The 14,258-nt window shown below is 44.7% G+C and overlaps 1 protein-coding gene across 1 annotated transcript; it reads left to right on the forward strand.

The window, feature by feature from the left end:
* The first annotated feature begins 1,742 nt into the window (after positions 1–1,742).
* LOC137959595 (uncharacterized) lies at positions 1,743–3,407 on the forward strand. The gene has a single exon (XM_068806954.1). The coding sequence runs from the start codon at positions 1,743–1,745 to the stop codon at positions 3,405–3,407; it is 1,665 nt and encodes a 554-aa protein (XP_068663055.1).
* The last annotated feature ends 10,851 nt before the right edge of the window (positions 3,408–14,258 follow it).

Consider the following 14,258-nt stretch of genomic DNA (forward strand, 5'->3'; position numbering starts at 1 on the left):
GAATTGTTGATCAGGGGAAATGGGTTCATAGTTATATTATTAAGAATGAAGTTTCCTGGAAGTCTTTAAGAGGAATTTCTTTGTTGGATATGTATGTGCAATGTGGGAACATTGCTGGTGTTCGTTGGGTATTTAATGAATTACCTGTCATTGATTTAGTCTCATGGACAACATTGATTTTGGGCTATTGAGACGAGGGGCAACCAGCCGAGTCCAGACAGCATGCCCACACGCCCACCACACAGCTCCAGCACAAGAGAAGGCAATGCGCATACGGCAGAGGAAGCGCGTATGGCAGCCATTCAAGTTTGGAAAGCAACGCCAGCAAGCCTAGCACACAAGGCCAAGCCAGTCGCACGCAAGGCAGCTCACCAACAGACGCGCAGAGGCAGGTCAAAATGGGGTTACGTGCGGCCAGGACTCCAAGCGCACGCGCGCAGCAAGGACTCCAGGCAGGGCGCGCGGCAAGACTCCAGGTGGGGCGCGCGACAAGACTCCAGGCGGGGCGCCCACAGGACTCCAGGCGGGGCGCGTGGCAAGAATCCAGGCGGGGAGCCCGCAGGACTCCAAGCGGGGCGCCAGGAGACTCCAGAAGACTCCTGAAGGCACCGGAAGGGGCCAGAACGAGCCAGAAGTGGAAATCTCTAGAACTAAGGAGTTTTCTAGGCACCTCTAGAAATTTCTAGAGGTCAAGGACAGCAACCAGGTTTCTAGGAATTTCTAGAGCCTTTTAAAGGCAAGGGAGGAAGCCTATAAATAGGAGGGGTCTCTCCCATTGTAAAGCATTCTTGAGCATTCTTTGCATTCACTGCTCTCCAAGTGTATAGAGAGTTTTAGCCTTCAATAGAGTTGAGTTTTTCTCTTCCATCTCTTTGGTCTTTCCATTGTCCCTTTGTCTTGCAACATCGAGTGTGGGAGGTTGGGAAGAAGATCTGAGGCACAAGGAGGCTGACTAGTTCTTGGGAAGAGCTAGGCTGCACGAGTAGATATTCCGCTTGGCTAGACGAACTTAACCAAAATCTAACCGCGTGAAACCTAGTATCAGAGCAGCATTTCCAACCATGGCATCCACAAGTGGCGATGTAGCAGCAAGAGGTATGGAGTCACCCTCTAAAAATAATGAACGTTTTTGTGATTTCGAGACCAGACTTGCAAGCATGGAGGAGTACGTGAACAACATTGCACATGCGCGGTTACCTGTCCCGGAATGGTTCCAAGAATATGAGGACGACGTGCACAGTGCTATGGCCGTGATGCGAGCCGAAATCAGGAGGGTCGACGAAGAGGCCAAGACCATTGTGGGAGAAGTTCGGGCGAGGCTCACCCTATGCGAAAGAACCCTTGCGAATGGAGGAGGTTCGCAAGGGAGTGCAAAGATCAAGATATCGGAGCCGAAAGCCTTCACAAGAAAACACCACCCAAAGGTAATAGACAATTTCCTTTGGCAAGTGGAACAATATTTCAATGCTTCGAAGTTAACCAGTGAAGAAGCCAAAGTCAGCACTGCATCTATGTTCCTTGCGGAAGATGCTATACTTTGGTGGAGGAGAAGGACTTCGGGCGAGCAAGGAGATGAAGCGCCGGTGGAAACATGGGAGGACTTCAAGAGAGAACTCTGACGCCATTTCTTTCCGGAGGACGTAGACTACCAAGGTCGGAAGGAGTTGCGTGACCTCAGACAAAAAGGTACGATCCAAGAATACGTTCAAGCTTTCACTTCTCTTATGCTCTGCATTCCTCGTATGTCCGACAAGGATAGACTCTTTTCCTTTCTGGCCGGGCTAAAGCCTTGGGCTGAGACCGAACTTCGTAGAAGGGAGGTAAAGTCCTTGGCTGTAGCCATAGCCACGGCTGAAAAGTTGACTGAGTACGAGCGAAAGTCGGAGGACAATGCTACTCGGCCAAGCAAGGACAACAGCTACAATGGCCAGAAAAAGAAGAAGAAGCCAGAGAAAGAAAGGGAAAGGACTGAACCCAGTGACACCCGCCATACCAACAGCAAGAAGAAGGATGACAAAGGTAAGTCCTTCAAACGCCCTCTTAAATGTTTCATTTGCGAAGGGGAGCACATGGCAAGAGATTGCCCCAAGAAGAAGTTGTTAAATGCTGCCCAATTCGAGAGCGAAAAAGAGAAACCGCGGATGGGGGCGCTATCCTTGCTCAATGTTGTTCGTTCGAAGGAGCCAAAAGCAAGTGTCAAAGAGGCAAGGCCGAACCGCAACCTTCTCTACTTGGATGTCATCATCAATGGATTCCAAGTCAAGGCCATGGTAGACACAGGGGCTACTCACAATTTTGTCTCGGAAGAGGAAGCGAGGCGTCTGAAGCTCAAGGCTACAAGAGATAGCAGCAGAATGAAAGCCGTGAATTCTGCAGCCAGGGAAGTCTCAGGGGTAGCCAAGGCCGTGTCTGCCAACGTTGGAGAATGGGGTGGGAAGTTGGACTTCACCATCGTACCCATGGATGACTTCAAGGTCATTCTCAGCATGGACTTCCTCACAACTTGTAAGGCTTTCATTTTACCATCATTAGGCGTAGTAGGAATTCTCGACGAGGGAGGGGCTTGTATGATCAATGGTTTCAAAACCAATGTAACCAAAAATATTGAATCAATTGGCGCCTTCCAGATTAAGCGGGGTCTTAAGCAGGGCTATTCCACCTACTTAGCGGCCTTCTGTGAGGTGAAAGAAGATGTGGCCCAAGTGATTCCCAAGGAGATGACAGGAGTCCTGAACGAGTTCAGGGATGTCATGCCAAGAGAGCTACCCCCTTGTCTGCCACCAAGAAGGGGAGTGGATCATAAGATCGAGCTGGAACCTGGAGTGAAACTGCCCTCAAAAGCCCCTTACCGCATGGCGCCAAAGGAATTGGAGAAGTTGAGGAAGCAACTAGGCGAGCTGCTTGAAGCAGGGTTCATTCAGCCATCCAAGGCTCCTTACGGGGCACCGGTCTTATTCCAGCACAAGAAGGATGGTTCTATGCGCCTGTGCATCGACTACAGAGCTTTGAACAAGATCACCATCAAGAACAAGTACCCCATACCATTGATTTCATATCCGTTTGACCAGCTCAGAGATGCCCGAGTCTTCACAAAACTCGACTTGAGGAGCGGCTACTATCAAGTCAGGATTGCGGAAGGAGATGAACCGAAGACAGCATGCATCACCAGGAACGGATCATACGAGTTCCTTATGATGCCATTCGGTTTAACTAACGCACCAGCCACATTCTGTACGCTTATGAATGAGGTCTTCAAAGAGTTCTTGGACAAGTTCGTGGTGGTGTACTTGGATGACATTGTCATCTATAGCCGCACAATGGAGGAACACTTGCGTGAAGTGTTTCGGAAGGAGATGAACCGAAGACAGCATGCATCACCAGGAACGGATCATACGAGTTCCTTATGATGCCATTCGGTTTAACTAACGCACCAGCCACATTCTGTACGCTTATGAATGAGGTCTTCAAAGAGTTCTTGGACAAGTTCGTGGTGGTGTACTTGGATGACATTGTCATCTATAGCCGCACAATGGAGGAACACTTGCGTGAAGTGTTTCGAGTCCTATGGGAGAACTCCTTGTTCGTGAAGAAGGAGAAGTACTCCTTTGGCCTAAAGGAGGTGTCATTCCTTGGCCATTGGATTGGAGGAGGTCGCATTTGGATGGACGAGGCGAAACTGCAAGCCATCAGAGAATGGACTGAGCCAACCAAGGTAAGAGAACTCCGTAGTTTTCTTGGTTTGGCTAACTACTATCGCAGGTTCATCAAGGGGTTCTCAGCCTTAGCAACTCCCTTAACGGACCTCCTGAAGAAAGCGCAAAAGTGGCACTGGACGGACAAGTGCCAACGTGCTTTCGAGTCACTCAAGCAAGCCATGATGGAGGGACCCGTCTTGCAGCTTGCGGATTTCAGCAAAGCGTTCGAGGTGCATACGGACGCATCCGACTTCGCGATTGGAGGTGTCTTGGAGCAGGATGGCCATCCCATTGCCTACGAGAGTCGGAAGCTGAACGAGACAGAGCAGCGGTATACAGTCCAAGAGAGGGAGATGACGCTGTAGTGCACTGCTTGCGTACATGGCGCCACTATTTGCTCGGGTCAAAGTTCGTCGTTCGAACGGACAATGTGGCGTCAAGCTACTTCCTCACGTAGAAGAAGTTATCCCCTAAGCAAGCAAGATGGCAAGATTTCTTGGCGGAATTCGATTTCGAGATGTTGTATAAGTCGGGAAAGATGAACGCGGTGGTGGACGCCTTGAGCCGGAGGGCAGATCATACAACCCCTATGGAGGCAGGCATAATACTTGGTAATGACTCCAACACTACTGCTCGTTTGCAAGGTGTTGCAGCTATCAGCCAAGTAAGTATTCTTATCCTTGATTGAATTCGAGCTAGCCTACGGACGGACACGCAGGCCTACAATCTTGTGCAGTCAGCAGCACTTGACGAAACTCAGCGATTTTGGTTGGAGGATGGTCTACTCAAAACCAAAGGAGGCAGACTATAGGTTCCAAAGCACGACAACCTGCGAAGGGACCTATTACGGGAGTGCCACGATACCCTTTGGGCTGGCCACCCGGGTCAAAAATGAACCTTAACACTGGTGTCTAGACAGTACTTCTGGCCAGACATGGAGCAGGACGTGGAAGAGTTCGTTCGCACCTGCTTGGTGTGGCAACAAGACAAGGTGGAGGAGAGAAGACCCGGAGGACTTCTAGACCCGTTGTCGATACCCGAAAGACCATGGGAATCCTTCTCCACGGACTTCATTTTTGGCCTTCGCAAGAGAAATGGCTTAGGCTCGATTCTCGTCATGGTAGACCGGTTCAACAAATACGGGACGTTCATTCCAGTCTCCAACAATTGCACCGCTGAAGAAGCTGCTCGGGCCTTCATGGCCCATGTGGTCAAGCATTGGGGAGTGCCGACCACGATTATCAGTGACCGAGATCCACGGTTCACAGGTAAATTCTGGACTGAGTTATTTAAGTTGCTGGGCACAACTTTGAATTTTTCTACTAGCTTCCACCCTCAGACCGACGGACAGACTGAGCGTGTGAATGCTTTGCTGGAGCAATATTTGCGTCATTTTGTTGATGCAAATCAGAAAAACTGGCCAGAGCTGCTAGATGTGGCCCAGTTTTCCTACAACCTGCAACAAAACGAGTCAACCGGACATAGTCCATTTGAACTCGCAACCTGGCGCCAACCGTTTGTGCCAATGAGCATCATTCCAAACGTATCCGGAAAGAGCCCAGCGGCACACCAATTTTCCAAACACTGGAAGGAGAAGCAAGAGATGGCCAGGGTCTTTCTTCACCGTGCAGCACGGAAGATGAAGAAGTATGCGGACTTGAAAAGGCGAGCAGTAGAATTCAAAGTAGGCGACCTTGTCTTGATCAAGATACGGACAGAGCAATTCCGATCTCTACGCACCAAGAACAAGGGTCTCATTAAAAGGTATGAAGGACATTTTCCTATCACCAAACGCATTGGGAAGCTTGCATACCAAGTCCAACTACCAACCAGGCTTAGGATACACAACGTCTTTCATGTGAGCAACCTCAAGCCTTACAACAAAGACCCTGACCTGGGACGTGTTAGTCCTCCCTGACCATTGATGTAACTACAACCTTTGAGCGGCACGTAGATTACATCATAGCCGACCGACAGTTAAGCCAAAGGGGGAGACCGCGGCTGACAAAGTACCTCGTCAAGTGGAGGGGCCTTCCAGAAAGCGAAGCAACATGGCATGAGGCAGTCGAGCTATGGCAATTCAAACCAGCGGTGATTGTATACCGTGATGGCACGCAAACGAGGACGTCTGCAATATGGCGGTGGGAGTATGAGACGAGGGGCAACCAGCCGAGTCCAGACGGCACGCCGACCACACAGCTCCAGCACAAGAGAAGGCAATGCACATACGGCAGAGGAAGCGCGTATGGCAGCCATTCAAGTTTGGAAAGCAACTCCAGCAAGCCTAGCACACAAGGCCAAGCCAGTGGCATGCAAGGCAGCGCACCAACAAAGGCGCAGAGGCGGGTCAAAATGGGGTTACGTGCGGCCAGGACTCCAAGCGCACACGCGCAGCAAGGACTCCAGGCAGGGCGCACGACAAGACTCCAGGCGGGGCGCCCATAGGACTCCAGGCGGGGGGCGCGGCAAGAATCCAGGTGGGGCACCCGCAGGACTCCAGGTGGGGCACGCACCCGCAAGACTCCAGAGGGGCGCACGCACGCAGGACTACAGGCGGGGCACCCACAGGACTCCAGGTGGGCCGCGTGCAGGACTCCAAGCGGGGCGTGTGCGGCCAGGCGCCAGGAGACTCCAGAAGTGGAAATCTCTGGAACTAAGGAGTTTTCTGGGCACCTCTAGAAATTTCTAGAGGTCAGGGACAGCAACCAGGTTTCTAGGAATATCTAGAGCCTTCTAAAGGCAAGGGAGGAGGCCTATAAATAGGAGGGCCTCTCCCATTGTAAAGCATTCTTGAGCATTCTTTGCATTCATTGCTCTCCAAGTGTATAAAGAGTTTTAGCCTTCAATAGAGTTGAGCTTTTCTCTTCCATCTCTTTGGTCTTTCCATTGTCCCTTTGTCTTGCAACATCGAGTGTGGGAGGTTGGGAAGAAGATTCGAGGCACAAGGAGGCTGACTAGTTCTTGGGAAGAGTTAGGCCGCACGAGGTAGATATTTCGCTTGGCTAGATGGACTTAGCCAAAATCTAACCGCGTGACAGCTATACACAAAGAGGCCATCCTAGCGAGGCCATAGAGCTATTTCCAGAAAAGAAGTGGGAAACTATGGTTCCCAATTCTGTAACTATAATTGGCCTTCTTTCTGCATGTTCGTCATTAAGGAAGGTGAAAATGGATCGAGTTGTCCATTTGCTTGCCATTCAATTTGGATTAGTGGAAGATGCTATAGTAAGGAATGATCTTGTGGATATGCATGAAAAATGTGGTATGGTTGGATATGCCAACTTTATTTTCTCGTCTAATCTATTTGAGGATGTGGTTCCATGGAACTCAATGATCGGTGGATTTGCTCTAAATGGGTATGTGATTGAAGCAATGTCATGGTTTCACCGCTTGATATCATCTTCTACCTTAACAAATGTTGTCACTTTGGTTAATGTTATTTTAGTTTGTGCTTACGCTCATGGTATGTTAGAACAACATGTTGGCCAATGTGAGGAACTTAGACTGGCTCCAATGAGTGAAAACTATGACTGCAGTCTGGTTATTCTCGGTACAGCAGGGTATGCACATAACAGGCCACCTGAAGAGGCTCATGGGTTCTTCAACAAAATGATATCTGATGTACCAATGCAGAAAACAGTGCTGCCATACAGCCAAGAAAACAGTGATGTTGTGGCAGTGCAAAAAAATGTGCTGAAAATAATGGTAGTGCTGCAAATTGAGATGGGAGGTGCAGCAAAAATTTTGCAATCTATTTCAATGGGAAGGCATCAACTTGCCGAGGCAATGAATGCCAACTTTCCTGTTGATGCTACAAAAATTCACCAGAGAGCACTAATTGCTCTTTGTGAGTCCTCTCAGCAAAATTACAGCAACGTTTCTGCTACCAACACAGGCTTAAACCATATTGGTTTGCGGTTGGAGAAAAGACTTCAATAGCATAAGTATGTTGTTGTTTGTGAGAACATCATTAAGTATGGAAGCTTTCTGAAGGATTTTATTAAGTTAAGCCTCATGAATGTGAATGGACGTCATTTGCCCTCTACTATGCATATCTACAATCAAATGCCAATATTACATGTCCCTGCTGATCTGGCGACATCTACCATCCTCCAAATTCCCTATTGTATGGCTGGGAGTATAGTGAGGACACAAGACAATTCTGAGGACATAGGGTTACTTGGAGCTTGCAGACCCTATTGCACTAATAGTTTCTGCCGAGGCCACAATGTGGCCATTAGCATGGGAAATACAAGAAGACACTGTCTCAAATGGTGTTGGTCCTAAGGTTGTCACCTGGTCATCATTGATTAGTGATTTTCTAAATAAGATCTAGAGGAGTGTGCAATTCACACAGTTGACGATAGGCTACTCTTTGACTATGAACTTTCATGGAATCGGTATTACACTAGCAATGCTTACAGCCCTATCCACAATGAGGAAGCAGTTCCTACTTTCGTTGGCACGGGGAAGAAATCTTTCAATTTGGGAGAAGTTGGTAATGGAGCTAAAATGAAGCTTGTGGTCAACATGTTAATGGGTAGTATGATGAATGCTTTGCCTAAAAATAGAACACAAATTTCTCTACATCACTAGGTGGTCTTTGCACTTACTTCTCAGCCCCATTCCAACAACATTGCTGCTGCCAAGTCAGACATCCACCATATTTTGGTTGATATGATAAAAGATCATCCACAATGCCAATTGGCCAACAAGACTTGTGCCCTATGCATAATTTTTTATTTTTTGTAGAGCTATAGCAGTAATGTATGCACAAACAAGTGAAGAACCACTGGATGAACTTGGGCAGCCAGTAGTAATTAGGAATCAGCTCAATCAGGTTACTGAGGTTACTGAGGACATGCTGCAATTTGCTAATGAGGCAGCAGTTGGGGCAAATCACACAAGGGATACTAATGTAGAAGCATAAGTTGCCAGAATGGAGTTGGTGATAGTGCAACTTGTTGTTTGGTTGTTTAACTATATTGGGATGTGCTACAGCAAGTGATGATAACAGTGTTGGATTATCAAAAAAAAAAAATTCGCTTCTCGGGTGGAATGCTCCAGTTTTTTCATCCAGAGGGCTGACACAAATACCATGGATGCTACTTGGGAACAGGTGGAGACATTCAGTAAGCAGACCCTACCTTTGAGCTTGAGGACAAGCTCTTTCTCCAAGAGGGTGTAATGTTATGCACACAATAACATTGCTAAGTTATTTAAAGTCTAATTAATTATTTTTCTTTACTTTACTTTATTTTATTTCAGTTAAAGAATTAATAGGTCACAGGGGCATTTTTGTAACATTTTATCTTGAACCTTGTAAGGGTGAACCCTATTTATGGGGTAAGAGTAATGAGAAAAAGCAAGAATAGATTTAGAGTAAACAAGGGTTTTGAGTTCTCTTCAACGAGCTCCTTAATGAACTTAGGGTTTTCAAGCTTCCCTTCGGCTTGATTTTCATTTTTCTCTTCTTCTTCCCTACGAATCGATGTGTTAGATCTGAGATCGTAACAAATGTTATACACGCAATAACATTGCTAAGTTATTTAAAGTCTAATTAATTATTTTTCTTTACTTTACTTTATCTTATTTCAGCCACAGGGGTATTTTTATAATATTTTATCTTGAACCTTGTAAGGGTGAACCCTATTTAAGGGGTAAGAGTAATGAGAAAAAGCAAGTATTGATTTAGAGTAAAAAAGGTTTTGAGTTCTCCTCAACGAGCTTAGGGGAGTGCGTTTTCCTTAACGAACCTAGGGTTTTCAAGCTTCCCTTCGACTTAAATTTCGTTTTTCCCGTCTTCTTCCTTTCGAATTGTTGTGTTAGATCCGGGATCGTAACACGCCATCAGCTATATTGTGTCAAAGAAGGCATGGGCAACGGGACACGAGCGACATTTTTTTAAAGAAGGTGTGCACTGTACTCAAGTGTGGGTGTTCTTCTTCGGTGAATTTTCTTGCATAGCAGCAGAAGAAGGAAAGCGGCTAAAAAGGGGGTCAGGATCGTTCTCTACAGTTCACCTTCAAGTCTTCGAAGTCTTGCGCTTCAAGTAGCCATTGGGGCTAAAAGTGATGAGGGAGGAGGAAGAATAGCAGCTCACATGGCTCAATAACGTCGTCGGTAACAACAGTGGCAGTATTACAGCAGCATGGGCTCAATACCGTCACCAACAGTAGTAGTGACAGTACTACAGCAGCAAGGTGAAGTTGTTCTTTGACCATCTTTGTTATTGGATTGAGTTATGGGTTGTGATTTGAGAGTGTTGTAAACACCCTATGTATTTTTTCTCCCTATATTTAAATATATGTAGCAGCCTGTGGACGTAGCCAGAGTTGGATGAACCACGTTAAATTGGCATCTTGTTATATTTGCATCCTAGTTAAATCTGGTCGTTATTTCATAACAACTGGTATCAGAGCAAGGTTGTAGAGAAAGTCAGTAACAATCCAAAGATAACCAGATTCGAGTGAGAGCAATGGCCGCAAATGAAGGGAAAGTAAAAATTACAAAGTTTGATGGTATAGACTTTGGTTTCTGGAAAATACAGATAGAGGATTATCTGTATCATAAAAACTTATATCTACTACTTGAAGGAGTGAAGCCAGAAACTATGAAGGATGAAGAGTGGAAACTTCTCGACAGAAAAACCCTTGGAGTTATTCGATTAACATTATCCCGCAATGTTGCCTGCAACATAGCAAAGAAGAAGACCACAAAATGTCTTATGAAGGCTCTCGCCAGTATGTACGAGAAGTCGTCGATCTCAAATAAAGTGCATCTGATGAGGCGATTGTTCTATTTGCAGATGACGAAAGGAGCATCAGTAGCTCAACATAACAATGAACTCAATATAATCACAACCCAGTTGATTTCAGTTGAAATTGAATTCGACAAAGAAGTACATGCATTGAAACTTTTGTCTCCCCTACCAAAAATTGGAATGCCACCGTTACAGCAGTGAGTAGCTCTTCAGGAAGAAATAAGTTAAAATTTAATGATGTTCGTGATCTAGTTCTCAGTGAAGAAATAAGAAGAAAAGCGTCGAGTAAAGTATCGACTTCTTCAGCATTGTCTACAGAGGTAAGAAGAAAAATTAGAGGAAATAGACATGGTAGGTTAATCCATCGAGGTAGATCTCAGAATAGGTCTCAATCAAGAAATCCCAACAATTCTTAGAACTCTAAGATCGTCAAGTGTTGGAACTTTGGGAAGATCGGGCACTACAAAAATCAGTGCAACAATGCACCGAACGATCAGGAGACAAAGGTAGAAGCAAATGTTGCTCCCACCTCAGGGAATGATGATGCATTGATATGTTCTTTGGAGAGCAAAGAGGAGTCTTGGGTGTTAGACTCTAGAGCATCATTACACGCTACCTCACATAAAGAACTCTTCGAGAAATATGTGTCCAAAAACCTTGGTAAGGTATATCGCGGTGATGATCAACCTTGTGATATTGTTGTCAAAGGTGTAGTGAAGATTAAGTTGAATGGGTCTGTATGGGAGCTGAAAAATGTCAAGCATATTACCGACCTGAGAAAGAACTTAATCTCAATAGGGCAGTTAGCCAGTGAAGGCTACACCAAGACTTTCCATGGTGATGATTGGAAGATTTCAAAGGGTGTATTGGTGGTTGCATGAGGAGAGAAGAGTGGTACTCTTTACATGACAACAAAGGCATGTTGTACAATTGCAGTTGTAGCAAGCAACCAAAGTTCCAACCTGTGGCACCAAAGACTTGGCCACATGAGTGAGAAAGGAATGAAGATTATGCATTCCATGGGGAAACTATTAGGCTTACACTTAGTAGAAATTGACATGTGCGAGGAATGCATACTTGGAAAGCAAAAGAGAGTTAGCTTTCAGACAAGTGGCAAAACGCTGAAGAAGGAAAGGTTGGATTTCCTTCATTCTGATGTTTGGGGGCCAACAGTTGTTCCATCCATTGGTGGAAAATACTACTTCGTGACATTCATCAATGATCACTCTAAGAAGGTATGGGTTTACTTTCTAAGTCACAAATGTGAAGTGTTTGATAATTTCAGAAGATGGAAAGTCATGGTTGAAAATGAGACAAGTCTTAAGATCAAAAAGCTTGTGACTGATAATGGGGGTGAATATGAAGACACCAGATTCAAGAAGTAACAAAGTCAGACTTATCCCGTAAGAAGTAGACCCAGGTAAACCGACTAAAATCATCAATAAATGTAACAAAGTACCTATATTGTGCATGGGAGACAACAGGAGCAATTCCCCAGACATCACTATGAATAATATCAAAATAGTGTGAGGCATGCGAGGCATGATGAGGAAACAGTAAAACTTTACTTTTGCCAAGTTTGCATGATGAACATTCAAAAATAGTATCAAGAGAGGTGCATTTTTTACTGCCTAATAAACCAGATTTAAGCAAAATACGAAGAACATCCGAGTTTGGGTGGCCTAGACGTCTATGCCACATCTTATGGCCAGAGCCAACAATATTACATGCAAAAAAAAGTACAGGAGTACGTGGAATGATGGTGGAGAGAAATACTTTAAGAGAAAATAGTCTTCCCACTTTAGGCCCCTTCGCGATCACCTTCCCCGGCGCTTGATCCTGCACAACACAACCAAAGCGAGAGAACTGAACATTATACTTTTTATCAACCAATTGACCAATAGACATAAGGTTTGTTGATAGGTTAGGAGACACGAAAACATCAGATACTGAGGGTGAGAAATCACCAACAACACTGATACGCAGAGAGTTATCATCAGCAGTGTTAATGTGCAGGTTTCCATCATACTTTCTGATGTTATAGAGAGACACAACATTATTGGTCATATGGTTAGAAGCACCAAAATCAAAATACCATGGCTGAGGAGAGATTTTCTACTTACCTGAGAGACCAAAAGTAGAAAAAACAGATATGATCATCTGTTGTACCATTTCAGGAGTGAATGGGGGTGAACTTGTAGGTGTTGGAGGAACATGAACAGTAGTATTAGCTAGGCAATTGACATGGTATCAAACTTGGCACCACATTCCATGTTCGAATCCCGGGTGAAACGCTAGGGAATGGGAACGGTGGGTGTCAGAGCTGGGTGGTTTCGTCCACCAGTGATGGGTTAGGTACTTGGCTTTCCACACTTAAAAAACCGATCTTTTGGGTAGTATTGGCTAGGCGTGTGACATGGTTTCCACACCTTTCACCACGTTCTACGTTCGAATCCCGAAGTGCAGCGGTAAGGAATGGGAACGGTGGGTGTCAGCGGTAGCTTTTCGCTCCTAAGAGATCGGTCTTTTGGGTACTATTGGCTAGGCGTTTCACATGGTATCAGAGCTAGGCACCATGTTCCGCATTCGAATCCCGACAGAAATGGTAGGGGACGGGAATGGTGGGCGTCAGAGCTAGGTGGTTCCGGTCTACCTGGGTTAGGTACTTGGCTTTCTGCACTTAACAGACCGGTCTGTTGAGTTGTATTGGCTATGCGTTTGACATATGAATCTACTTTTTATCCCAATAAACCATTTCTCAATCTGATCTTTCTACATTAGAAGAATCAAAGGTCATGTTGGTATCCTGTTGCATGTGAAAATCCAAATCTAAGCCGAATTTTTTGCTTCTCTTTTTGAGTTACTAATGTTGGTTAAATTTTCTATTTGTTTTCAAAATCATGTCAAGATTTTACCAATTTGAGTATCCTTCCTTCCTTAAAAGTTTCTTTTGTTTGATCTCATATTACATTAGTTTTCTTAAGAGAAATCTTTCCCATTATGAGTTTAGTTTCTTTTTTTGACAAAGTCTGATATTTTTGAATTAGAAAGTTTTGTTTCCTAATTCTAAATTCCAAATAAGTGAGCTAAATCTCCCTTATTTAAGAATTTATCTCTTGAATATTTTGTTTACAAATTGGTCGTGTTGTGTAAAAAAGTAATTACCTTATATGAGCCTATGTTTGGAAAGTTTCCATTATTATGTTCCATCTCATAAGTTTCTTATTGGATGTTTTTAAGTTTCCTCAATCATCATGTTCGTTGATGAGTTTTTTATCTCCCTTTTGGGTTATACTTGGTCAAATTTGTTAAGTTGTTTCAATACTACTATTACAATATCCTTCTTATTACGGTGATGGTTATTTTCTCTTCCTTTAATCTCCCATAACCCTTTTACTTGGTTGCCTTTCTCCTATCATCCTTTTTTTACTCTTATTTACCCTCTTAGGCAAACCCTTTGGTGCATTACTTTGGTTGGTCCTCTTTTTTTATATATAGGTGTTTTTAAGTCTATTGAGATTTTTTTATCGGTAACCTTTGGGTTTTTATCGTCGTCATCTGAGTAACTGGCATTACCCTCTTCAGTGATTATTGTCACTATTTTGTTCCAAATCCTTTAAGGCTGATTTTGACTTATGTTTTATCACCCATGTTTTAATTTTTGAGAGACTGTGTCCAATTGAGTACTTGTCATTGAGACACCTTGATGGAGGGGACAATTATTACATCTATTTTTTTGTTTCAAACCAGTATCATTGCCATTACCTCCCAGGTTGAGGGGGAGAATACAAGGAGAAGTG

The sequence above is a fragment of the Aristolochia californica genome, unplaced genomic scaffold (assembly GCF_029961685.1).
Source record: "Aristolochia californica isolate CCGP_79_NKW_82.1479 unplaced genomic scaffold, dmAriCali1.0.hap1 SCAF_3, whole genome shotgun sequence".
In the NCBI taxonomy this organism is placed as follows: Eukaryota; Viridiplantae; Streptophyta; class Magnoliopsida; order Piperales; family Aristolochiaceae; genus Aristolochia; species Aristolochia californica.

What these genes read in the sequence shown, in the direction of transcription:
- LOC137959595 (XM_068806954.1), top strand. Translation starts at nt 1,743, where the DNA reads ATGTCCGACAAGGATAGACTCTTTTCCTTTCTGGCCGGGCTAAAGCCT.